A 27,248-nucleotide genomic window follows, 5' to 3' on the forward strand; every position below is an offset into this window, starting at 1 on the left:
TACTCTTTTTTCTTTTTTTTTTCTGAGATGAGGTCTCGTCCTGTCACTCAGGCTGGAGTGCAACAGTGCTATCTCGGCTCACTGCAACCTCCACCTCCCAGGTTCAAGCAGTTCTGCCTCCGCCTGCCAAGTAGCTGGGATTACAGGCACGTGCCACCACACCTGGCTAATTTTTTGTATCTTTAGTACAGATGGGGTTTCACCATGCTGGCCAGGCTTTGTCTTGAACTCCTGATCTTGTGATCCGCCCGCTTCGGACTCCCAGAATGCTGAGATTGCAGGCATGAGCCATTGTGCCCGGCCCCCAATACTCTTTTTTACCTTGCCCTCTAAGTAGGGTTCTCCCCCAGCTGCTGGAGCCCCCAGAACAGTGAAGACTAGGTAACACATCAGTTGCACTATATAAGTTTCTAGAGGCCAGGAGTGGTGGCTTATTCCTGTAATCCCAGCACTTTAGGAGACTGAGGCAGGTGGATCACTTGCGCTCAGAAGTTTGAGACCAGCCTGACCCAACATGGTGAAATCCCATGTCTACTATAAATACAAAGATTAGCCAGGTGAGGTGGTGGGTGCTTGTAATCCCCGCTACTTGAGAGGCTGAGACGGGATAATCACTTGAACCCACAAGGCGGAGGTTATAGTAAGCCAAGATTGTGCCATTGCATTCAGGCTTGGGTGATGGAGGAAGACTCCCATCTCAAAAAAAAAAGTTTCTAGAAACAGCAAAATGTGGAGACAGAAAGCTTAGCAGTGATTGTTGAGGGATGGGGTTGGGAGAAAGAACTTGCTGCGGATGAACCCAAGGGGACTTTTTAGCTGAGAGCAGTATCGTGAAAAGATTGTGGTGCTGTTTGCGCTCGTGTTTAAATTTGCTAAAAATCCTCAAACCCTACACTTGGAATGAATGAATTATATGATGTGCAGATTACACCTCCATAGCGTTGTAACACACATAATCTTTCCCCTGGTCCCCGTCTCTCGTGGCCTCATAAACGCTGGTGTTTCCCTCATGGGCCTTCCTCCATCCCTGCCTCTCCTCCCAGGTCCTGTCTGTGAGCAGTGCAGGATGACACCGTACGCTGCCCTGCGGTGCCGGGCTTGTCTCTCCTTGCCTCCCTGTTACCTTTCTTTCTATCTCTTCGATGTCCCATGCACTCAACCTTGCCTTCCCAAACCAAACCTATTATTCATGGCCCCGAAACTTGTTCCTCATGTGTCCTGTTCCTTTGAGGGGCACCACCATCTACCCCTGTGGCCACACCAGAAACTGCGGTCCACTTTCCCTCTGTTAAATGCCGTTCTCCATCAGTGAGGCTTCTTGATCGTCTCTGGCTGCCTGGCCAGGCCCTTGCTGTGGCCTCCTCCCTGGTTGTAGCTCTGGACGTCACTGCAGAAAGGATCCCCACCACCAGGCGTCTCCATCCCCCTTCTCAGGTGGTTTTTCTTTTTTCATTTTTTTTGAGACAGAGTTTCGCTCTTACTGCCCAGGCTGGAGTACAATGGCACTATCTCAGCTCACCGCAACCTCCACCTCCTGGTTTCAAGTGATTCTCTTGCCTCAGCCTCCTGAGTAGCTGAGATTTCAGACGCGCACCACCACACCCAGCTAATTTTGTATTTTTAGTAGAGATGGGGTTTCTCCCTGTTGGTCAGACTGGCCTCGAACTCCCAACCGCAGGTGATCTGCACTCCTTACCTTCCCAAAGTGTGAGCCACTCAGGTGGTTTTTTTAAAATACAAACCCCACCCTGCCACTTACTGCCCACAGCCCAGCCCCACTCTCCTCCAGCCTCATCTTCCTCTCTTCTTCCTGCACCCCACGCCTTCCCCAGCACTGAGCTGCTTCCTGTGCCCCACAGTGGCCTAGGATGCCCTTTGCCTTCCCTCTTTGCCCGATAATACTTAGAACGGGGTCTGCTCTGGTTGTAGGAGCTTCCCACATCCCCCAGGATGGCTGGTCTCTGCCGTGGCGTCACTATGGCTCACATCCCCTGTGTAACAATGGCATGTACGCCTCTCTGTCCCCACCACTGCAGGGCCCTTCTCATTGTAGGGGCTTTAGCTGTGGTTTGTGGACTAACTGCGTGAATGAATGTTGTGGGAGGTCCCGTTTCCCAGCTGCACTCGGGAATTTTACAGATCAGGCAGGGGTGTCGCATGAGGTGCTGGTGTTCATGTCAGAACCCCATTTGGTGTTTTATTTTTAAAAAGAAAGTTAAAACCTTTTTTTTTTCTTTTCCGGATTCTTCAAATAACACCTGCTCTTATAGACCATGTGGGTGATGTGGAAAAGAGCTGCCACCTTCTCCATGTCCCTTTCTTCCCACAGAGCTGTACTGCACCCTGGAGGTGGATTCCTTAGGGTATTTTGTGAATAAAGCAAAGATGCACATCTACAGGGACATAGCTGAGCCAAACTGGAATGAGGTGAAGAGCTGATTCCACAAGGGCCCAGCCTGCCAGCCGGTCACAGGATGTTTTCCACTGGAGAGAATCTAAACCTTCAGGGGCTACCTGAGGGCTTCCCCCAAAGGCAATGCTGCCGACTTCCAGGAATCTCTTGGAATTCAGGGCCAAGAGGTGACGTGTCTAAGAGATTTTATCTCCCTGTTCCTAAGAATCTTACCCACCCCCGTCATCAAAAGAAGCAGTCTATTTTGCTGTAGGTGTTTGGAAAGAGATTTGAAAGGGCCTTTTGTCTGCCTTTGTTATCACTTATGTTTACTTGGTAGTTTCTGTAGTGTTTTTCTGCAGAAGTTGGAATGAGCTCCCATGACCCTCTTGGCTTCCAGAAGCCTGGGGCTCTGCTGGAAGGCTGGAACAGGTATTGCAGGGTCCTGCTTGCTTGTCTCCGGGTGTTAGGTTTGTATTGTGTGTTGCTGTGCCTTCCTCCACCTTGGAGAGATGCTGCGTGAGTCACTTAGCCATTTGGTCCTGCCCTTCTGGGAGTGGGGTAAAGATTGCAGAGAGGCCAGTATTGACTAAGTCCCCAGATCCATAAGAAATGCCATTTCCCGGCTTCTGCAGCAGCTGTGACCTCGACGGTCTCATTCTTGATGGTGCAGGTAGAGACAGCTGGGCCTGCAGAAAGCTGCCTCCCACCCCATCTCCTACAGAGGAGGAAGGCTGGAGCCCCTAGGCTGCTTGGTCTACATGGGTCATGAGGCTGGTGGAGTGAACAGTGGGGCTGGAACACAGGTCTCCTTTCTCAGCATCCATTACTCTTTGATCAGTTTAGATATGTTGCTTGAATAGTATAAGGGCACAGGAGCTCAGGAAAATTGGCTAGTTGTTGCAGCTCTGGACATCCCTGCAAAAGGGCTGAGTGGAGCATGATCATAGCATGAAAATAGACACATAGATCAATGGGACAGACACATGAGAGAGCCCAGAAACACAGCCACATACTCACAGCCAATTGATCTTCAACAGAGCCGACAGAAGCACCCTTAGAGGAAGGGACTTGGGTAATGAGACCCCTGCAGCTGAGTGTGCCGTGGTGCCCTGGGCTGGCTGCCTTGGAGCAGATGGGGCTGGCTGTCTTGGAGCAGATGAGGCTGGGGCTGCAGCTGGAGCTGCCAGATCGGAATACAAAAGAAACTGCTTCAAAGTGCAGGTTCCCGGCTGCTGCCTGTGAAGGACTGCAGGTTTGGGCTGGCTGGTGGCTGCAGCGGTAACAGGAAGTTTCAGTACTGGGGTGGGACCACAGACCCTTCATCCTGCTGGGCTGCTGCTGTCCTTTCCTGAGGCTGTGCTGTGCCTGAGGGGCATCAGATGGACCTGAGGAAATTGGAGGAAGTTTACACTGGAGCCAGCAGGAGGCCCCAGAAAGAGAGGCTGGGAAAAGGGACAGGTATCTAAGGGGGTAACCTCAGAGTCACTTGCCGCCCTGGGTGCCAGGTTAGCAGATGTACTGGCTGCAGAACTGGAACCAGATCCAGACTCAGCAATCTGCAGACCAGGAGAGAGAGGGTCAGTGGAAGCAAGGGGTCCCTGTGTGAAGGGGACAGGGAAATGCACACACGTTGGGGTTGGGGATTTCATCCTTTTGCTGCCGGGAGAGGCAGGAAAGGCGGACCGGGCACCTGCTGCAGCTGTGGCTGAGGCCCAGGGATGTGAGGGGCCTCTTTGCCCTCCATTCGGTGGGGATCCCCACATGGGGTCCCATGTAGAGAGGGTAAGGGCCCCTGCAGCACCTGCAGCAGCAGAAGTGCCAGGCCTTGGTCTTTTCAGGCTGCAGTCCACACTTGGAGCTGGGAAGGGGGCAGGAATCAGCGAGGTGACCTGGGCTGTGTGCCGGGAGTGTGAAGAGGTGTCAGGAAGGGGACCTTAGGAGAACAGGGGGCCTGAGGAGTGGCGCTTCCTCCCAGACAAAACAGGTCTAGAGGACGCCTGTGCAGCAGATGCTAGGAGGGACACGCATCCCAGCTACTGTTGGGACTTGTGAGTCTCCGGATGTGCATCCATGCTGGGTCCTTTAGGGACAGCAGGTGGAGAAGAAGTCCTGGTTGCAGGTGAGGCCAAAGATTGGGAAGGCCGTGAGGCCCTATAGTCCCAAATGGCCTTGACCTGACCCCACAGTGCACTATTAATTCACCGGAGTGCCACCTCCTTCTCGAAGTCCAGGTCTTCAACAGTGACCGGAACGCCAGCCGTAAGGGAGGTGGAAGCATCAGAGGCTCCCCTCGCTTGCATGGTAGCAGAGGAAACTTTCCTCTACGAGGCCTAGACTCCCGAGATGTGTGGGAGCCACGTAATTTTGGCAGGGGTACCTAGTGCTTTGGACAGGGCTCATCCCAGAAGGCTGGGATGTCTTGTCATATGTGACTTCTGACACGGTCAAACGGCAGTGGGATGAGGCTGGCCCCCTCCTCCTCTTTAGCCACGGAAAGCCTCCCGTGGAGCTGTTGGAGCTGGAAATGGCATTTCTTTGTGGGCAGGGCTTCATCCTGCAAGGCTGGGATCTCTGGTCATCAGTGACTTCTAACATCTGGGCATGTAAGTCTCTCTGCAGAGGCCCGGGCCTGAGCACTAAGGGCAAGGGGTCTCCATTATCCCATAGGGGCTGAAATGCCGACTGTGCATCCCGAGTTCCCTCAGGGCCCATTTTTACATCGTCAGCATTCTCTTTAACTCGGGTCCTTGTCCTGCTCAGGCTTCGCTGCCTCGCTCTCCCTTTGGGCTCTCAACATGATCTAATCTGGATAGGAGTCTGGGCCACAGCTGGGTGTTGTGGGCCCCAAACGGGTCACTCCCTGCTCCTGGGCCACACAGGCAGTTTTTGTGTGCAATTGGAAGCTTCCTGTAGTACCTGTGCATCCAAATTGCAAAGAGAGGCATGATCACTAAAAAACCTTCTTGAGTTTCTTTTGACACAGTGCTGATTCCAAGTGTCCGGGCACTTGTAGGATGACCTGCCACTCCACCCAGGGGCAGGAGCAAGGAGGAGATCCCACAAGCAAAGTGAACGGAGGGATGGGGAGAGCGGGCTCAAGGCAACTGAGCCCTTCTGACATGTCCTCACCACTCGGGCGGGGACACGGATAAGGGGCACAGAGTGCCCAGGTAGCCCCTTGTCGGAGCAGTGTGGAACTTTCGGATGCTTGAACTCGAGAGCCGATATCCGAGCACGGTCTTCTAGCTGCCAACTCAGCTATAGAGAAAGTGAGCAGATTCTCCCGTTGCCGGGTAACGCGTCTTTGAAACATGCGCGAGTGGGGCGCGTGCAAAAACGGGCGAAACTGAAAGATCCGCGCCATGCGGGGCGACCTTCAGGGGCCAGTTTCTCCCCTGGTGGTGCATCTACTGCCTTTTCACCCTGGGTGTGAATGACAGCCTGAGAGACAGCCTGAGAGTTGTCCTCACTCACTGTCTCTGAGGAACTGAGGGTCACATGGCAGTGGGATGAGTCTGGCCGCCTCCTCGTCTTTAGCCACAGGAAGCCTCCCGTGGAGCTGTAGGAGCTGGAAATGGGATGTCTTTTTGGGCCAGGGCTCCTCCCAGAAGGCTGGGATTTCTTGTCATATCTGAGTTCTGACACGGTCACATGGCAGTGGGATGAGGCTGGCCCCCTCCTCCTCTTTAGCCAGGGGAAGCCTCCTGTGGAGACGTAGGAGCTGGAAATGGCATTTCTTTGTGGGCAGTGGCTCATTCTGCAAGGCTGGGATCTCTGGTCATCTGTGACTTCTGAATTCTGGGCATGGAGGTCTCTCTGTAGAGGCCCGGGCCTGGGCACCAAGGGCAAGGGCTCTCCGTTATCCCGTAGGGGCCTAAATGCCGACCGTGCATCCCTGGTGCCTTCAGGGCCCCTTTTCACATGGTCAGGATTCTCTTTAACTCGGGTCCTTGTCCTGCTCAGGCTTCGCTGCCTCGCTCTCCCTTTGGGCTCTCAACATGATCTAATCTGGATAGGAGTCTGGGCCACAGCTGGGTGTTGTGGAACCCAAAGGGGTGATTCCTTGCTCCTGGGCCCCACACACAGTTTTTCTGTAGAACTGGAAGCTTGCTGTAGTACCTGTGCATCCAAATTGCAAACAGGCAGGATCTTGAAGTTGTTTTGACACAGTGCTGATTCCAAGTGTCCGGGCACTTGTAGGATGACCTGCCACTCCACCCAGGGGCAGGAGCAAGGAGGAGATCCCACAAGCAAAGTGAACTGAGGGATTCTGGCATGTCCTCGGCACTCGGGCCGGGACACGGTTAAGGCACACAGAGTGCCCAGGTAGTCCCTTGTCGGAGCAGTGGGGAACTTTTGGATGCTTGAACTCCTGAGAGCCGATATCTGAGCGTGGTCTTCTAGCTGCCAACTCTGCTAAAGACTAAGCGAGCAGCTTCTCCCATTGCCGGGTAACGGTGTCGTTCAAACCTGCGCGAGTGGGGGCGCCTGCAAAACCGGGCGCAAGTGAAAGATCCGGACCAGAAGGGCAACCTTCAGGGAGGCCAGTTTCTCCCCTGGTGGTGCATCTGCTGCCTTTTCACCCTGGGTGTGAATGACAGCCTGAGAGACAGCCTGAGAGTTGTCCTCACTCACTGTCTCTGAGGAACTGAGGGTCACATGGCAGTGGGATGAGTCTGGCCGCCGCCTCGTCTTTAGCCATAGGAAGCCTCCCGTGGAGCTGTAGGAGCTGGAAATGGGATGTCTTTTTGGGCCAGGGCTCCTCCCAGAAGGCTGGGATTTCTTGTCATATCTGAGTTCTGACACGGTCACATGGCAGTGGGATGAGGCTGGCCCCCTCCTCCTCTTTAGCCAGGGGAAGCCTCCTGTGGAGACGTAGGAGCTGGAAATGGCATTTCTTTGTGGGCAGTGGCTCATTCTGCAAGGCTGGGATCTCTGTTCATATTTGACTTCTGATTATAAGGCCGGTTGCCTTACCGGGAGCTGGGACACACAACCCCCCTTCTTTTTCAAAAGCCCAGACAAGCCAGGACAAGCTCGGGCAAGCTCAGACATACTCAGGCATGTTCCCTTCTGTGGGGATCACTCCAGTGTAGAGACCGCTAACAGTGTCTCCGCCATAATGGAGTTTGAGCCCAGACACGTTTCTCCCCCGCCTGGAGGCAGTCAAGCTAAGGGAAAGGAGGAGCTGAAAGAGGTTTGTTTTGCAGAAGTTTATCTCTGGTTCACTGACCTAATGTTATGGCTGGGTAAAGACCATGTGGTTTTGCTAGACATTGTGTTTCTAGAAGTTCCTGTTCTGGGCTAGTTTTATGACTTTGTTACTAAGCATTTACTGAATCTTGTGATTATCCAGAGGTCATTTTGAAATTGTTACCCTTAAGATTTATAACTTGGTTTGACTCAGTTTTTGTGTTTTTGATTATCAAATATGTAGGAAAATGTCACTTGTTTGTCATATGACTTTTGGATTAATCTTTATGACAGCTGATTTTATGTTTCTCCTTTTACTAGTTTTATCTTGAACTCCAGGCTTTCAGTGTTGTCACTTTTTGTTCTCCTTTGTTATCTCCACAGTATGACTTAACGTCAGCCACTGCAGGCTGCAAGATATATAATGAGACCGTGTGCATAAAATAAATTGCTGTTTTAGGCATAGCCTATTCAGTCCTCCAGACCCCGTCTATCTGTCTCTCTTTTCTTCCGCACACTGTCTCTTCCAGGTACTTGCACTCTCTTCCAGGTCAAGAGACCACCGGCAGATGTGCCATCATGCCCGTCCCCCACACCCTTCTCCCATGCTTGCACAGCCTGGCCTTCCCTTTAAGAGCCCAGTATACAAACGAGGTGTTGTAACAGTCTCTTAACAACCAATAGCTGTCAAGCCTTAACAACCAATAGCAGCCGAGTCTTAACAACCAATAGCAGCTGAGTCTTAATAGCCAATAGCAGCCAAGTCTTAACAACCAATAGCAGCCGAGTAATTGCAACCAACAACAAGCCAAGTCCTAGGTAAAGGCTTGTAACTTACCCAATAGCAGTCCTATTATTCCACAACCAATCGAGCTGTATCACTCCGTATAAAAACCCATGTCGACGAGGAGTCTGCTCGACTTCTCCAGCCCCTCCTGTCGGACCCCAGAACCTCACCCGGGAGCCTGAATAAATTCCATCACATTGGATCTTCTTGTGCTGGCCTCAGTTTCTTTACTTTATACTCAGCGAGAACAAACCTTAGGAGTTGTAAGACCCCTCCTGGGGAATACTGACTCCTCCACTCAAAGCTGGACCGGGGAGGTGCCGTTTCACCACAGGATAACACTTCCTTTTCCTCCTACACCACCTGCTCCTTTCAGGGAGTCCCTGTCCAAAAACCGCTGCGCAGCGTCAGGGATTCCAGCAGAAGTCCAGGACTCCGACTGTCATGGGTCTGTGACCCCAGCTTTCTGCCGTGGGTCCGTGACCTCAGCTTTTCATTGTGGGTCCGTTACTCCAGCGACTCAGTTTATGACCTGAGTGTAAGAGGAGACATCCCCTACACTCTTGTTCTCTCCCCGTGAGGGATTTTTTGGGTCAGGAATTTGAGGGAGACGTCCCCAGTTTCCTGAACCCTCACCAGCAACCAAGGTATAGGTACTCAGAAGCCCCATTTAAGCAGCCCTGCCTCAGGGCAGAGCCAAACCTCCCGGCTTATACCAAATTCTTTATTTTGAACTAGCCCATTTGGCATAAAAGGCTCCTGTTAAGAAAGAAAGTGTATTTTCAGATCTTTCTCTTTCTCTCTGCCTCTCTTTTTCTTTCTTTCTCTCTCCCTCTCAAAATGGCGGCCGTCCCCCACCCTTAAGATGGCGGCCGCTTCCCGCTCTTAGCTCTATCTCTCTCTCTCTCTCAAAATGGCAGCTGTGCCATGCCCTTAAGATGGCGGCCGCGTCCCACTCCAGAAATGGCGGCCGCTTTTTACCTTTAAATCTGTCTTTCTCTCTTTTCCTAATCCCGATGTGAGTGAGTGAGTTTATGTGTAGTCCCATGGCCTAACAGCTACGGGGCTTTTGTGGGCCTCAACCCATGGTTCCACGGGGACGTCATAAGGCATAACGGTGATTCATCTCAGAGCTGTTCTACTCAGACTTCCATCGTGAGGTTACTGGGCCCGGGGATTATACGGGTACACCTTAGCCAAGATGCCTCTGAAATATCCCTCCAGGGACGTGGCCGGGAAGGCATCAGACTGGTCTCCCATCTAGGGGGCACCCACGCTTTGTCTGTCAGTCTTCTGTGTAATACTGTCTTTATTGTGCCTTCCAATTTTCAAATACCTTCAGCTCTGCCTCTCTCCATTCTCTCCCTTTTAATACCCATTGCTGCCTCAAAATTCCCACAACCACCTCCTTCAGGAAAGAATCCTTCTGCCTGTGGTGAGTGTAATACCTGCTCCCATCCCTTCCTTCCCTCTGACTACCCCATAAAAGCCAACTGTGGGGAACCAGAACTCCCGCATAGACCCCAAGTCGCCATTAGGATGCCTAGTTCAGAATCTACCCAAACTAGGGCTTTCCATAAAAAAGAAAAGGCTGGTCTCCCTCTCCACTGTAGCCTGGCCACAGTACCCTCTAGACAACCAGTCCAAGTGGCCTCCGGAAGGCACATTCGACTTTAATGTCCTAATGGACTTGGATAATTATTGTAAAAAGAACAGTAAATGGCCAGAAATCCCATACGTGCTGGCTTTCTGGTATCTTTGTTCCTGTCCCACTCTCTGTTCATCTTGTACCACTGCTCAAGTACTCCTAGCCAAAGAAACCTCTTCTTCGTCCTTAGCCCCTCCACTCTCCTCCTCTTCCTTTTCTGACACCAATGCGCCTGAGGAGCTCTCCTTTCTGCTGGCCCGACCCAATAATCCTCCGCCGCCTTATGACAACCTCAGTCCCCCCCGGCTCCTCCACCTCCTGATTCCAAGCTATCCTCTTCTGTTTGTGCACATACCCGCTCGCACAGTGCTCCTAATGAGGCCTCCCTCCTTTGCCCCCTCCGCGAGGTGGCCGGAGCAGAGGGCATTGTCCAAGTGCACGTTCCCTTCTCCCTCTCTGATCTGTCAGCCATTGAGAAACGCCTAGGATCTTTCTCCACCAATCCTACTGCTTACACCAAAGAATTCTGTTACCTTACTCAGGCATATGATTTAACCTGAAATGACACGTTTGTAATCCTATCCTCCACCCTTACCCCAGATGAGTGTGACCGGATTTTTGCAACAGCTCGGGAACACACTAATCAGGTACATCTAACAAGCAGATGCCAGTAGGCGCGGCAGCGGTCCCCGAGGCCGACCCTAATTGGGATTATTAGGATGGTCGAGATGGCCGCTGCCGCCAAGACCAAATGCTACACTGCCTTCTGGCGGGTATGCAAAGCGCAGCCCAAAAGGTATTCAATTACAATACGTTAAGGGCAATAACTCAGGGACCCGATGAAAAACCCAGCCGCCTTCCTTGACCACTTGACTAATGCTATTATACTCCATTCCCAGCTGGATCTGGCCTCCTTAGCAGCAGCTACAGACCTAGCCACCCACTTTATCGCCCAGTCGGCGGCTCATATAAGAAGGAAGCTTAAAAAGGCTGAGGAGGGCCCCCAAATTCCCATATGAGTTGCTGCCTGGATCGTAGCAGTGTGTTTCTTTCAGGTAGTCCTCCCCTCTCTGGCCGCAGGTGATATACATCTTCCCCTCTAGTGTCGCACCAGCGTGAGCATACACCTGTGTGGAGCCACCAGAACTGGCGTGAGATAGTAGTGAGGAAAGGTGACTGGGTGGACTCTGTCAAGGCCACTCACCACTCCACACCTGCCTGACAATGCTGTGAGGCCTCACCACTTCTCAGTTCCTCCTCACATGCAGACAAGAAAGTTCCCTCAATTCTCACTGGACATACTGTCCTGGTCACTGACCTCTAACCTCTTCCCAATAGAAGATATTTACTATAGACTCAGAGATCAAATGTAACCTTTGTCTTTCCAAGCAATTCTCGTGCCTCAGCCTTCTGAGTAGCTGGGATTACAGGCACGTGTCACCATGCCCAGCTAACGTGTACAGAGTACTTTTCATTTCTCTGGGATAAATACCCAGGATGGTAACTGCTGGGTCACATGATAGTTGGAAGAAACTGCCAGACGTGTTTTCCAGAGCGGCTATACCATTTCACATTCCCATCAGCAATGCATGAGCATAGTTTCCCTGCACAGTCACCAACCAGTATTTCGTCTTGTCACTGCTTTTTATTTTAGACATCATGAGGTAGTTCTCTCACTGTGGCTTTAATTTACATTTCCCGGGCCGGACGCAGTGGCTCACGCCTGTAATCCCAGCACTTTGGGAGGCTGAGGTGGGCGGATCACCTGAAGTCAGGACTTTGAGAGCAGCCTGGCCAACATGATGAAACCCTGTCTCTACTAAATGGTACATGGAATGAGCCTTGGGTTGATGTTCATATTTTTGCCGATGGATGTCTAATTGCTCCAGTACTATTTGCTGAAAGATATCTTTTCTTCACTCAATTGCTTCTGCACCTTTTTCCAAAATCATGCATAACATGACTGGGTATATTTACCTGCGTCTGTGGGTTTTCCACCCTGTTCCACTGATCTATGTGTCTATAGCTCTATCGATACCACAACCTTGATTACTGTAGCTATGTAGTAATCTTCACATTGGGCATATTCCTCCCATTTTACTGTCTTTTTCAAAACTATTTGGGCTATTCTAGTTCCTTTGTCTTTATATATAAATTTCAGAATAATCTCATGTATATCTACTGTCACAAGTAAAATCAAATAAAAATTTAAAAAAATACATTTTTAAATTTATTTTTTTATTATTTTTTGAGACAGTCTCACTCTGTTGACCAGGCTGGAGTGCAGTGGCACAATCTTGGCTCATTGCAACCTCTTCCTCCTGGCTTCAAGTGATTCTTGTGCCTCAGCCTCCCAAGCAGCTGGATTATAGGTGTGTGCCACCACACCCAGCTAATATTTGCATTTTTAGTAGAGACAGGGTTTCACCATGTTGGCCTGGCTGGTCTTGACTTCCTAACCTTAAGTGATACACGCTCCTCAGCCTCCCAAAGTGCTGGGATTACAGATGTGAGCCACTGTGCCCAGCAATAAAAAAAATTTTAGGCTGGGTATGATGGTTCACACCTGTAATCCCTGCACTTTAGTAAGCAGGCAGGCAGATCACTTGAGACCATGGGTTCAAGAACAGCCTGGGCAACATGGTGAAACCCTGTTGATACTAAAAATATAAAATTAGCCAGGCGTGGTGGGGCTCACCTGTAATCCCAGCTACTTGGGAGGCTGAGGCAGGAAAATCACTTGAACCGGGGAGGCAGAGGTTGCAGTGATCCGGGATCATGCCATTGCACTCCAGCATCGGTGACAGAGCAAGACTCTGTCTCAAAAAATAAACAAATTAAAAATTTTAAAAAACCTTATTGTGTATTTAAAAGAAGAGTTCATGAACCAGGAAACCCCAAACTGGAAGTGGTATGAAGCCTCAATTCATATCAGTTACAGCACAATGTACCAAGCATGAATGAGGAAGTATATTGTTCCCTACTGTGCATGTGGAGCTGCATAAGCTTTCTTTGCAATGTTATCACATAGAGGGAGGAAAGCTTAAGTTTCAGTTACATGGCTATAGGCAGTTGGCCAAGGGGTATATCCAAACCTCAGCTTCCATTTTCATTTTCCCTTAACAGTACAAAAACCTTCCTGGAATTTTGATAGGAATACTAGTACTCCTGTATTAATACTATATCAATATAAGGAATACTGTATTAATATATGTATTAATTGGGTTGGGAAAAAACTGACATTTTTACTATTTGAGTCTTCCAATCCATGAACTTGGTATGTCTCTCCATCTATTTGTATCTTTTACTACTTTCATCAGCTTTTTATAATATTCAGCATACCAATCCTGTGGGGTTTGTTTGTTTTGAGACAGAGTCTTGCCCTGTAGCCCAGGCTGGAGTGTGGTGGAATGATCTTGGCTCACTGCAACCTCTGTCTCCTGGTTTCAAGCAATTCTCCTGTCTCAGCCTCCTGAGTAGCTGGGACTACAGGTATCAGCCAGTACACCTAGATAATTTTTGTATTTTTAGTAGCGATGTGGTTTCACCACATTGGCCAGGCTGGTCTTGAACTCCTGACTTCAGATTATCTGCCCACCTCCCAAAGTGTTGGGATTACAGGCATGAGCCACTACGCCCTGCCAACACGATCTATCCTTTTTCATCCCCAACATCTGATCCATCAGCAATCCTGATCAGTTTACCTGCACACTACACTCTGAACCCTTACATCTCCCTCCAGCTCCACAGCTGTGTGCCACCAGAGGCTACTGCTGCTTTTGGCCCACACCATGTGACAACCCAGAGCCAGCCTTGCTTGCTCTGCTTTTGATCCTCAGACTTTCTTCTTCTATAAGCATATCCCACACTTCCTCTCCTGCTCAGGAAAAGCTGTGAGCCCCTCTCCTGCCCTGGAAGCTCCTTCTGTTAGACTAGGCAGATGGTTAGATATGAACAGGGAAGTGGACTCCAGGCCAGCCTCAGCCCCTAACATGCCCCGAAAGTAACCTTTTGTTCATTGTAAGAGTAAAAACACATTCCCTAGGTGGAGGTTTAAGACGCTAATGAGACATGGGATATATGCATTAGCATATACAGCCACAGCACATGTGCTGCTAGAAGACCACCCAAAACAGGTTTATGAGTAACACCTCTTCCCACCCATTTATGAATAATCATGTAAGACACTCCCATAAGGGAGGTTTCTCAGTGCCAGTTGGGGCAATCTCATTCTCGAGCAGCCTGCTCTGACTTGGCCTTGAGAATGTACCTTCCATTTTGCTTTTTTTGTTTTTGTTTGTTTTTCTGAGATACAGTTTCGCTTTTGTTGCCCAGGTTGGAGTGCAATGGCATGATCTTGGCTCACTGCAAACTCCACCTCCTGCATTGAAGTGCTTCTCCTCCCTCAGCCTACTGAGTAGCTGGGATTACAGGTATGTGCCACCACGCCCGGCTAATTTTGTATTTTTAGTAGAGATGGGGTTTCTCCATGTTGGTCAGACTGGTCTTCAACTCCTGACCTCAGGTGATCTGCCCGCCTTGGCCTCCCAAAGTGCTGGGATTACAGGCATGAGCCACTGTGCCAGGCTCAACCACCGTGCCCAGCCCCACTTTTGCAATAAACTGCCTTACATTCGTATCTGTATGCTGCATGTCTCTTGCATAAATTCTTTTAACCGAGAAGACAAGAATTGAGAACACATTCCCAGTAATATTTCCTCCTTTTGTAAATGGCAGGTCTAATTGACATCTCCTCAGACAGTCCCCAAACAGTCCCTCCCTCTAGATTCATCCTACCAGAGCCCCCTCCCTGGAAATCCTTCAGTTAAGCCCCCTCTTCATTTCACTTACCGTAATTGTAACCACTTTATTGATTTGTTTGGTGGTTAAAAGTGGTTTCTCCTACAAGGCTGTAAACACCATGGAGTGGAAATCTTTCTCATTTCTTCTCACCACTGGATTCCCAGGACTTGGTACATGGCGCTTAGTAGTTGAGGAATGAATGTGTGCATGAAGGAAGGAATACTAGCAGCCAGGACACAGCTGGTTGAAAGCTAAGGCTGCCCCTCTGTGGCCAAGCTGGAGAACTGCTGCTTCCCCAGCTGCCATGGACAAAGAAACTGCTAAGCCCCTCCCACAACACCCACCTAGGAGGCTTCCCCCAACACCCTTCCTGAATAGAATCCAAGAGCCCTTCTTATCTCCTTGGTCTCAAGAGCCTCTTGATCTTCTCCACGAAAAATCTGCTTTTTTCTCCAAGATGGGGGTTCAGAGTGTCCCTCCAAAGAGGCTTCCTTCTCCCCAAAGAAGCTGAGAGCAAGGAGCAGGCCATAGCTTGCAGCTCACAGCTGCCCAAGAGAAAAATCTGTGTGGGCTGTGTGAATGACCTGGATGAAGAAGAGCTGGATCCATTGGGGAGACACTAGCCCTGACCCCCTGAAGTCAAAATCTAAGTCCCTAGGGGGATTGTGGGGGTCATGAGCGATACTGGAAAGAGGCTTACAAAAGCCAGAGTTCTTGCTAAACTTCCCGAGGCCGCATAGGCAGAACCTGCCCTCCATACCCTCCTCTGCCTCTGGGGTGCTCGGGAATCCCTAAAGGTGCACCTGGCCCATAGCAGGTGCTCCACAAATGCTAAGCCAGTACTAGCAGGATACGTACCCTGTTCTCAGAGGCTGAGACCTAGGAGGTAGGGGGCCAGCAAGGCCTCTTCCTTCCCTGGGATGGTTCTTTGGGTTTGGTTCTTACACCAGGCCCGAGTACCCCAAAGCCATAAGATAAAAGAGAGGCACCTCCCTAAAGCATCACTTTTCCACAATGAACATAATTCTAAACATCTTCAAATTAAAATAAACCAAGGTAGCATATATATATGATGCACATGATTTTTTTTCTTTCAAATTGTCCCAATATTCAAACATAGGATTTAATATAAAAATAAAACCTCAAAAGTTTTTTGGCTCTGGAAGGCCCCACCCTTCAGGGGGCTGAGAGGGAAGAATTCCGAGGATTGCCAGTGAGCTGTGCTACTGAAAGCCCTAACCTCTCTCGGGACCTTTTCCTGTTTAACATCTTTGGAAGTGTCCCAGCTCATCTCAGCTGTGCAAAGAGCAAATGTTCTACCCACACTTGAACCGCAACGCTAAAGCAGCTTCCCAGGGCCAAGGTGGTGTGACAAGGTCTCAGCATGTGAGACTCACAAGCGGGGTGCAATTCTGGGCAATGGGGTCTGGATCATTGATGAACCTTCTCCCTAGGTGGGCTGGCTGAACCTCATGGGCCCCCCATCAGTGCATTCAATGCAGGGTCTCTGGAGGGGCATGGATACTGCTGACTGAGCCTGGTTCCCTGACCTGGGACAGGCCTTGACACCTGGGCCTCTCACTCTTTGCACATCCTGGGGAAGGAAATTAGGCAGGAGAAGCCCGCTCTTGTAGAGCTTCCTTACCTCCCTCTTGAGCGGGGCCACATAGGCCCAGGAGTTGGTGGCAGGGTCATAGCGCTCCACAGCATTCAGGTCATTGTGGTAGTCGCGGCCCGCCACAGCGTAGATGTACCTGCCTACAACACACACAGACAGGTCGGCGTGCTCCTGCTGCAGGGACTGGATCTGGAACCAGCGGTTGTGCCGTGGGTCATACCTGTGCCGAGACATGAAAGCACAGCACTGACTAGGCAGGGAGGCTGCCCCACAGGCTTGTACCTCTTGTTCTAGCCCCGTTTCTTCTTTGCCTCAGCTCAGCCTGAACCCTCCCCTAACTGCCCCACATACCAGTGCACACCAATCTACAACCAGGCTAGCAGGCTATTACACACCTGAGCACAGGTGCTCCCCTACACATAGCATGGAAGGAGTGGCCAGGAGCCTCCTGTGTTTCCACCTAACTGTCCACCTGGGCTGTCCGATGGCTGGTTTTTTTTTTTTTTTTTTTTTTGAGACAAGGTCTTTCTGTCCTCCAGGCTGAAATGCAGTGGCAGTGACACAATCATAGCCCACTGTAACCTCAACTGCCTGTGCTTAAGTGATCCTATCACCTCAGTCTCCTGAGTAGCTGAGACTACAGGCACCCACAACTACACCAGCTACTTTTTTTTTTTTTTTTTTTTTTTTTTTTTGTAGAGACAAGGTCTCACTATATTATCCAGGCTGGTCCTGAACTCCTGGACTTGGGCGATCCTCCTGCCTCAGCCTCAATGGCTGTTTGTACGGCCACTTTCATCTCACTTGCCTCACCTCATCGACCTTGCTCCCACTCAGAGGGCCTCCAAATACAGCCTCTTGACTAGATGGATGCATCAGCCCCCTTACCAGCCTCCCAGCCTTGAACTTCGCCCAGCACTCAATCAGGAGTGGTCTGCTCAGGAATACCCTGCACACAGCACCCATCATACCTTCAGCTTTGTCAACAGCAGCATGTGCCAGGCTCCGGTCACCCCACTTTCACCTCCTCCCACCATGCTGCCAGCCCCGAGTTTCCTAACCTCCCCTCCACTCCTCAAGGTCTCCGTCTCTGGGAAAGTGGAAGTGTTAACTCCCACCCTGGACGGTGGGCTCTGTAAGGGCAGGGTGTGTGAGATTCCAGGGACCCCCTTGGGAGAAAAGGCATGGGGCTGGTTGCAGCAGGCCCATGAGGGTGGGCAGGTTGTAGTGCAGGAGTCTGGCCAGAACCCAAGTAGGGCTCCTGGACTAAGCACCCACAGGGAGCATGGCCTACAATGTGGAAGAGATGATCACAGAGCCACAAGGGGCCAGGACTCAAGTGAGCCCAAAGCCAGTATCTGAAGCCTCCTTGCCCAACAGTCTGCAGATAGTTATAGCCTTTCAGACAAGTGTTTTTATTTCTCCAGAAGAAGACCACTTCCAAAGAGAACAAGTCTAACTTCAACTGGTTTACAAGAGACTAACCAAAGTGTTCTCTGGCCTGTGCCCTATGCTGGTCAGTGAAACGATCAGTTTCATCTTTTGCTCCAGAGCACAAGTTAGCTGTGCTCTGCAGCTGCTTCCTGCAGCCCCTGCAGCGTGGCCAGGCCCTCCATGCCAACAAGGAATGCAGCAAACAGGAGCCTCAGGAGGCAGAGCCAACAGAAGGAACATGCACCTGGGTCTCACTGACCTGGTGTGAATCCTGGGCTCTGCCTTGTCTAGCTGGGTGTGCCTGGACATCAGTTTTAATCTCTTGGGGTTCACTCAGTTCTGCACCTGTCCAATGAGGTGATATCACCTGCCTAGAAAAGCTATCAAGAGGAATCACAAAGGATGAGCATAAAAAGGGTCCTTGTTAACTTGGGGGTTCTAATGGAACAGGGTTCATTTCTGTATTCCTAGACCTCAGTGTAGCCTCTGGCTCAGGGCAGATCATGCACTGTCTGCTGAATGAACTAAACAGAGGAATAAGATTACCAGCAATGAATCAACATTCACTCGACCAACATTCACAGCCCCTGCACTGTGGATGGAGTACAGTGCTCAGCACTACATCCAGAGGGAGCCTAAAGAGAGGCAAGGGCCCTGCCTTCCCCTGCAGAATGGAAACAGGCTAACCAGGGCAAATGAGGGCAAATAAAGGCTTGATATAATGACAGACACTGTGAAGGAAAGAAAGTGAGGTAAGGAGATGAGTGACCTGCTGGTCAGCGAGGCCTGGGGAGGGCAGAGCTCCCTTCCAGCGATCAGGAAAGGCCTCCTGAGAAGGTAGGGTCTGATAGCTGCACGACCTGAGGCACAAGCCAGGAGAAGGTCTGGCTGGGGACTAGCAGTCCAGACTTGGGGTGCAGCACTCACAGAGGTCCCGTCAAGTGGCTGGGATGGTGCCATTTACTGCCTTTTCTGTGTGCCATGCTCCTTTATGTACAAGTCTCTCCTCTCTGGTGTTCAGTCTGGCTCAATCAACATCTGTACCCCAAGTGTCTGCAACCAGAGTGAGACACGGCCCTCCAGATGCTCCTGCTTGTTGCTTCTAGTCTATTGTCCTCACAGCTTTTTAAGCTGAGTTCATGTGGATTTGTGGCTTCAGATTTAAAGACATACACAGTGACACCATATGTCAACAATTTAGACACAGCCAAAATTCCACTGATTTATTTCCTGCTGTGTCCTGTATCCCACGTCTTCCTCTTTATTAATTTTCCACTTATAATTAATATAAGGGACTTGTAAGTCCTCAAGTAATATTTTTCTAATAAAAATAAGCTTTACTTTTTCATATAATGATATAAATAATTTTAGTTATTGCTATGGACTAGATGTTTAGATTCCCCAAAAATCCCTACGTTGAAAGCCTAAACCCCGACGTGATGGTACTGGGAGGCATGGCCTTTGGGAGGTGATCAGGTCATGAGGGTGGAGCCCCATGATGGGCTTAGTGCCCAAGACTACAGCTCTTCTCTCCACCATGTGAGAACATAGCCAGAAAGGGCACTTACCAGGACTGAACTGGCCAACACCATGACCTTGGACTTTCCAGTGTCCAGACAGTGAGAAACAGAGATTTGTTGTTTAAGTCACTCCATCTATAGCATTTGTTTTAGCAGCTCAAACTGACTAGGAGAGTCACTTTTTTGTTTTTTTAAAGGATTTTTATACTATATTTAAAAACCACAAAATAAAAAAGGGATCAATCAACATATATCTTAGAAGTCCTTCCAAGAGTCTTGGTATGCAACAGCCATGCAGGCTGTGACCTTTTTCCTTCTTTTCTCAGCTGCAGTTCGTTTAAGAATCACTGGCGATGACTCGTGCTCTAGTTCTTAAAATCAAACTTGCTCTGCCAAATCCAAGACCCTGAATTTGTCCAAATTGTAGAAACATGCTTTTACCACCCGTCCACCAAAATACCTCCCATTCAAGTCAACAACCGCTTTAATTGCTGATTCAACTCTCTCAAATTCTAAAAACATCCGTACTGCTCCATCATCAGGTGCACCAGGAATTTCAAATATCACACATTTTCCAACTTTGCCATATTTTTCACATTCTTCCTTGGTTTCAACTTCCAAGTCTTCATCCACCTCTCCCGCACCAACCATGTTCCTTAGGAGGACCACTTTAGTAGGACACTTAAGTATCTCAGTCAGTGGATTTGAATCTGACTTCTTGGATGCATCTTTCTCTGTGGCATCGCCCACGATGATCTTGCCGCCACGCTTGCTGGTCTTCTCCACCGACAAGGCGGTGCTCAGCCCCTGCTCATGCTTCCCCAGACCCTGGCCCTCCCGGAAGCCATACTTCTGCATGATCTTGTGCGCCACCATGCCCCCCATGTTAGCGAGGAAGGAGTTGCTAGGCCCAGTTGGAGATCTCGGTCTGTCTTGTTCTTCATACACGGGGGGAGGAATGGCAGCTTTGGAAGACTGTGATCGAGGTCTTGAGTCCTCTTCATAAGGAAAATCTCGGGGTAATTCTTTCTTTCTCTACCAGAGAAGTGGGTGGGGCAATGGCAGCTCCGCCCATACTTCTTTTCCTCCTCTCTCGTTCATAATCTTCATCTTCATCAGAATCTGGATCTGGTCTCCTTGAAAACCCACTTGCTTCATGTCTGTCTTTACGCCTTTTTTCCCTTTCTTCTATTTTCTTTTGTCGTTCCAGCTCCCGCTGTCTCTGTCGTTCCTCTCTTTGGCGCTTCACTACTTTCTCATAATCATTAGGAAACATAGGATCATATTCGTCAGCTAAGGGAATCAGAACTTCCCCTGCAGAAAACCCACTGGGAACAGGATCCTTCAGCCCAGCTGCTACATGCGGTGGAGTGTCCACAATTTGCCGGTCATCTGAGGAACCACCTCGTTTTAGGTCAATGACTGGGGCAAGAACCGTACTTTGTTTTGTCCTTTGGCTCTTTGCCTGAGTGAGAGCTGCCTTCTTCACCTGAAGCTGAGACTGCAGAAGTTTGAAGTTTTTGGACCAGCCTTCTGTTTTTGAGTCACTGGTCTCCACTCCTAGGTCATCGTACAGGGACATCTTTTCCTCAGTTTAATGCCGGCCTGCCCGGCCGACTCTGCCCATGGGCCACGGCGGTGGCGGCGGCGGCGGCAGCGCGGAGCCGGGCGGCACTCCGCGGAAACCCGCCGGCAGCAGGAGCCCTTGGCAGCGCCCACCCTCCGCTGAGTCAGGAGAGTCACTTTAACTCAGATTTATATCATCCTATTGTAAACTCAGAGATGAATCCTAGAGTTGGTACAAAAATATTCTGGAATTCTTGTTAAATTCAGTAGACTGTTTTTCTTCTAAATTTCCATGACTTAAGCATTTTCATGGCTATTAATGTTTTAATGTCTATTAAACCATTTTTAAAATTAAATGTACTGACCAGGCATGGCAGCTCATGGCTATAATCCCAGCACCTTGGGAAGTCGAGGCAGGTGGATCACCTGAAGTCAGGAGTTCGAGACCAGCCTGGTCAACATGGTGAAACCCTGTCTCTACTAAAAATATAAAATTAGCTGGGCACGGTGGCTCACGCCTGTAATCCCAAGTACTCGAGAGGCTGAGGCAGGAGAATCACTGGAACCCAGAAGGCAGAGGTTGCAAAGAGCTGAGATCATGCCACTGCACTCCAGCCTAGGCAACAGAGCTAGACGCAATCTCAAAAAAAAAAAAAAAAAAAATTAAATGTACTCTAAAATGTTAGCAGCCATGAAAATGCCCAAAGAAAAATCACATTATTGTTTGGGCATGGTTGCTCATGGCTGTTATCCCAGCATTTTGGGAGGCCAAAGCGGGCAGATCACAAGGTCAGGAGTTTGAGACCAGCCTGACCAACATGGTGAAACCCCGTCTTTACTAAAAATACAAAAAATTAGCTGGGCGTGGTGGTGTGCACCTGTAGTCCCAGTTCCTTGGGAGGCTAAGGCAGGAGAACTGCTTGAACCCGGGAGGCAGTGATTGCAATGAGCAGAGATCGCACCACTGTACTCCAGCCTGGTGACAGAGTGAGAATCCACATTTAAAAAAAAAAAAAAGAAAGAAAAAGAAAAATCACATTATTAAAAAAAAATTTTTTAGAGACAAGGTGTTACTCTGTTGCCCAGGCTACGGTACAGGTGCATGATCATAGATCATAGTTCATGGAAGTCTTACACTCCTGGGCTCAAGCAATCCTCCTGCCTCAGCCTTCCGAGTAGCCAGGACTGCAGGCCTAGTTAAATTATTTTTTCTTTTTTTTTTTGGTAGAGACGGGGTCTCAGTTTGTTGCCCAGGCTGATTTTAAACTTCTGGGCTCAAGCAATCCTGCTGCCTCAGCCTCCCAAAGTGCTGGGATTATTGGCATGAACTTCACATAGCCTTAATTGTTACTTTAAGTAGTGTTAGGGCACATAGCAACATGTAATCAGCTACTACCAGGTATACCACGTAGTTAGTGTTCAGTAATCCACAGGGCTATGGCTATGGGAACGGTACAAAGAATGATGTGGATAATACAGATACAAAGAAAGAAAGAATGAAAGAGAAAAAGTGGTATCTTGGAGGCAAATACCATTTGCTCCAAGAAAGGTAAGGTTTTTTAATATGCAGTTTCTGTATCAATGCTTTAAGATATAACCTGATAAGTAATAACTCCTTAAAATGTAAAGCCTTATTTGCTACAAAATCTTGTTTCCTTATATTCTAAAAGCCTGAAGCTTTTTGAATTCACCAGTTCTAAGGCTGATGAGATGAGAAAGCAGAGAAAGAACCAAACTCTTAGAATATTCAAATTAGGGCCGGGCGCGGTGGCTCACGCCTGTAATCCCAGCACTTTGGGAGGCCGAGGCGGGTGGATCACAAGGTCAAGAGATCGAGACCATCCTGGTCAACATGGTGAAACCCTGTCTCTACTAAAATGCAAAAAATTAGCTGGGCATGGTGGTGTGTGCCTGTAATCCCAGCTACTCAGGAGGCTGAGGCAGGAGAATTGCCTCAACCCCGGAGGCGGAGGTTGCAGTGAGCCGAGATTGCGCCATTGCACTCCAGCCTGGGTAACAAGAGCGAAACTCTGTATCAAAAAAAAAAAAAAAAAAAAAAAGAATATTCAAATTAAGGCCGGGCACAGTGGCTCACGCCTGTAATCCCAGCACTTCGGGAGGCCGAGGCGGGTGGATTACCTGAAGTCAGGAGTTTGAGACCAGTCTGACCAACATGGTGAAACCCTGTCTCAAAAAAAAAAAAAAGAATATTCAAATTAAGAGATTCATCTGGAAGTTCTGAGTCCACTGGAAGATTAATGAAGCCTTCGTTCTGCAGAGATGATACACCCCTGGGTTAACCAGCAGGGCTGTGGTCCTTCCCACCACCACCACTCTGTGGGCACCTGCTCCCTCAAGGCAGGTCTTGCCAACCCCACCTGCCACTGTGATCATACTCTCAGACAGGAGTTTGAGACTGGTTATTGATTACAGAGGCTAATATTAGTATTACCCAGAGTTCAGCTTTAGTCTCACAAACACCCATGCACAAGGGGAAATTCAGACTTGTACTGTAAGTCAAAGTGAGATCAATGGCCCATATAGCAGGTGGACAGAGGACAGGGGCAGGCAGAATCCCTAGCTGTCACCACGTCAGGGACAGCTCTGTGGAAACATCCAGCGTCACTACTGGGCACACAGTTGCCTCTACCTTCTGCTAAGGGCCAGAGGCCAAAACACTCTGGAGAGACTGACTTTGCAGGTCTACAGGTTGCTCTCAGCAGGGTGGTCTGGCCTTGGTCTCCCGAATGGGAAACTGAATCCCCTAAAACAGAAGGTTTAAGGTTTGGCCAGAGGGAAGTCTGAATCTGGTGTGGCCACACCCACTGGGGAACATATGTTTAGGGAGGAAATGAAGGTAGCTGTTTCCTTTTTTCTGAAACCTGCCCTTTCTCATATTTAACCACAATGTTACTGCCAACCTCTGAGCCTCAGCAGCTTAACAAAGATGATCACTTCCTGGGGCCAGGAGTGCAGAGGTGGCCAAGAAATGGCCTTCTCCTCCTTGGCCAGGATTACCACGCTTGATTCCAAGTGGCATGGCCAGGCCAGACCCTACCCTGCCCTGTCCCCAGAAAACAGAAACATGAATATGAAGTCAGTCAGAATCTAGTTCATGGCTGCTGGAAGTAGTTGCAGAGCAGTCTCTCTCTCTACAGCACCATCTTTAAGCATGAAGCGTGGGGAGATTTCTCACATGCACCAAGGTAAGATGGAGGGGTCTCTGGAAATCTAATGGTAGCTAAGGCTTGTGGACTTGACCCACTGTCCCTTGCTCCGCCCAGAAATAAGTCTGTGAGATCACAGCCTAAGTGACTGATAGAGCCAGGTGCATCCTACAGATCACAGCAGTCCACAAAACCCTCTCTTGGGAAACCTGCCTCCTCCCAGGAGAAATTATGCCAAGTGCGTGGCTGACCGCAGGGTGGAGTGGAAATGTAGCATGAGGCTCAGTGATGCTTGTTGGCCTTTACCGCTCCCCTGGGCTGAAGACTGTGTGCTGCTCAGGCACAGCAGCAGGAAGCCTGTTCCACCATTAGCGAGCAGGTAAGAGAGAAGAAAGAGCAAAGCAGACTGGTGATAGGAAACCGAAATATGCATCAAAGCTCAGAGAACGACGGAGGGCGCAGTTGCCCAGCTGGCCCTGCTCCCAGGTCCTCTCATCCCAGCCTTTCCTGCTGTGGGCTCCCCTCCCCTCTCCTCCTGCACAATGCACTCACAACCTAGCCCACTCTGAAGAGGCCGAGCAGGGGTACAAGGTGAATGGGTTTCTGAGGAGTAGGGGACACGCAGGAAAGAAGCCAATCCGAATGCCCCCTTCCCTTATCTCACTGCTGTCCACCTCTGAATTCACCCAGACTTCATTCCACAATGACAAGTGATGCTCATGTGAAACGCTGGAGGGAACCTGACCAGCTCTTTCAGCCCATGACTTCCACACCCTCACATCACCTGAAGACAAAGGGACCAGCCAGCACTCTGTCCTACCTCCAGCATCGGGACTCTGCTCGAAATCCTTGGACATTGTTGTCCCCTCCAATCAAGTATACGAAGTTGTTGAGCACCGCAATGCCCTGGTTGGACATGCGGGGGGCCAGGGAGGCAGTGAAGTGCTTCCACTCTCCCAGTAAGGGGTTTAGATACTTGGCCTGGTCACTGAGGACAGTGGATGGTGTGGAGTGAATGCCCCCGAAGCCCACAACGCACTGGAAGTCCGACCGCAACTCTGTTTGTGGGCTCTGCAGACTGGGCTGTAGGCTCTCGTTCCGGTGGTACATGAGGGCGCTGGAGACTGTGTCCCTCAATGGGCTGGGGTCCAGCTTGTCATGCAGCCGCTGCAGGACCTCAGCTTCCATCAGCGGAAACCGCACTGTCTCAAGGAGCTTTGGGGGCTCGTGCAGCGAGATCTGGTCAGCCTGTACCTGCTCCAGGCTATAATGGTATATAAGGGCCCCCTCATATACCTCGGTCTCACAGGAGACCTCCAGGCGATTGCTGCTGAGGAGGGAGTAGACCTTCTCCAATGGAAGCTGGCGGTACTTGTCAGTCCGAGAGAAGGCTACAAAGTTTTTGAGGATGTAGGTGTCCAGTTGCTCAGTCAGGCGGCTCAAGTCAAACAGCTCTGCCAGCCGGTAGACATCGAGAATGTTCTCTTCGTCCACCCAGGACATGAGGAAATCACAGCAGAAATGGATAATTTCTGGGATCTGCAGAGAGAATGACACCCATTCAAGTCTGGGCTGGGAAAAGCATCTGAAGGTGGGAGACAGAATGATAGCAGAAATACGGGCCCTTGTGGGGCAGGCAAAGTGGACGAGAAGCCCTCCTTAATTGTCCTCTACCTTTCCTGACACACTGCAGACTGGGGCTTACTGCAGACTGGGTTTAAATCCTGGTTTGGAAATGTACCAGGTGACAGGATATATAGCATGTTTTTTTGTTTTGTTTTTTTTTGAGAGGAGTTTCGCTCTTGTTGCCCAGGATGGGGTGCAGTGGCGCGATCTCTGCTCACTGCAACCTCTGCCTCCTGGGTTCAAACAATTATCCTGCCTCAGCCTCCTGTACAGCATGTTTTCAACCTCTCTAAGCCTCAGTTTCTTCATCTATAAAACAGGATCACTAAAGTGGAGAGCAACATGAGGAAAATGAGAGAGCACATAGGAGTGGACCCTTGATATATGTCAATTCCCTCCTAGATCAAAAGTACTAGCTCTTCAGAAAAGCAGGAAGCAGCACAAATGGTCACTGTCATGTATCCATGGTTTGGAAAGGACCTAAGACCACCCTCATCCTTACCCTAGGACTCTGTAGAAGAGCCTGCCTCTCCAAAAATGTTGGGACCAAAAACATAACCAGCTTTTTCCCCCTGTCAGAACATCCACCCTGGTTCTCCAGAAGTGCTCAGAGCCTCTCAGACACCCGACCAGCACCCACTCAGGAACATGACTCAGAATTCTTTTTCTTTTTTCTTTTTAAAATTTGAGACAGTCTTGCTCTGTCACCCAGGCTGGAGTGCCATGGCAAGATCATAGCTCACTGAAGTCTCAAACTTCTGGACTCAAGCGATCCCTGTTCTTGAGGTCCTGCGCTGGGTCAAGACCCACTTGGCTCCAGTGAGTGCAGAGGCTCCCAGGTAGCCACATCAACCCTTCCCTAACCATGGGGAAGCACTAGCGGTTTAAAAGGACAGCAAGAGAGAGAATGGCACTGGAGGGAGTTGGGAACAAGGCCACGACCAGAGGGCTGTTAAAGGCTACTCTGTGAACAAACAGCCAAAGCTTGTTAGAATAGGAGACAAAGGGAAGGGCCCTATGGAAAACTGGGAGAACAAACTAGGTGTTGATAAATTCTTTAGGAAGCATGATTTTAGAGTTTTGGTGGGGCCCCCAGTGCCCACCTCCTTTTTTACCATGTCCAGATTGAAAACTGACAGAGTACCTTGACCTCTCTGTCACCCAGCCAGCTGCAGGTTTTCCCAGCAGGCTTGAACCCAAACCTGGTCCTTGAACATTCCCAGGCACTGATAAAGGCATCAAGGTTGTTACCCAAAACACTGAAAGAAAAACTGACTCCAACCCTGAGACAAATCCCTTAAACCCTCATAGAAACTCCATATCCTGACCCATTCTGTGGGCGAGCCTGGGTAAAGCCTCTCTTTTTCCTGGTCTGTCTTGAGGACATGCTGCACCACTCTGTACATAACTCCTCCTAATAAATGCTTTGGCCTGATCACCCTGGTTGTCTGATGCTTTTTTCTTTGGATTCCCAAACCGGCTCCATTTCAG

General features: G+C 49.8%; 2 protein-coding genes and 1 pseudogene across 6 annotated transcripts in view; 1 reads left to right on the plus strand and 2 right to left on the minus strand.

The window, feature by feature from the left end:
- The window catches only part of LOC110568942 (breakpoint cluster region protein-like), a 135,739-nt gene extending 127,162 nt beyond the window's left edge, over positions 1–8,577 (plus strand). Inside the window, 1 exon segment of the mRNA XM_064362843.1 lies at positions 2,330–8,577. Within this exon segment, the coding sequence (XP_064218913.1) occupies positions 2,330–2,439 (110 nt within the window). The 3' untranslated portion in view covers positions 2,440–8,577.
- The window catches only part of LOC110568941 (kelch-like protein 22), a 50,117-nt gene continuing 23,514 nt past the window's right edge, over positions 646–27,248 (minus strand). For 3 of the 5 annotated variants that reach the window (XM_064362840.1, XM_064362841.1, XM_064362839.1), the window contains exons 4-5: positions 24,952–25,670; positions 11,063–16,664 (exon numbers count right to left, since the gene is read on the minus strand). In XM_064362840.1, coding sequence (XP_064218910.1) covers positions 16,277–16,664; positions 24,952–25,670 — 1,107 coding nt within the window. In that variant the 3' untranslated portion in view covers positions 11,063–16,276. Of the gene's footprint in view, positions 16,665–24,951; positions 25,671–27,248 lie in introns of all 5 variants that reach the window. The other 2 variants (XM_064362838.1, XM_064362842.1) reach the window with 2 other exon arrangements.
- Positions 19,642–21,015, minus strand: LOC110568940 (splicing factor 45-like; annotated as a pseudogene).

Source organism: Aotus nancymaae, unplaced genomic scaffold (genome assembly GCF_030222135.1).
Source record: "Aotus nancymaae isolate 86718 unplaced genomic scaffold, 86718_ANA_hifiasm-v0.15.2.pri h1tg000049l, whole genome shotgun sequence".
Taxonomy (NCBI): Eukaryota; Metazoa; Chordata; class Mammalia; order Primates; family Aotidae; genus Aotus; species Aotus nancymaae.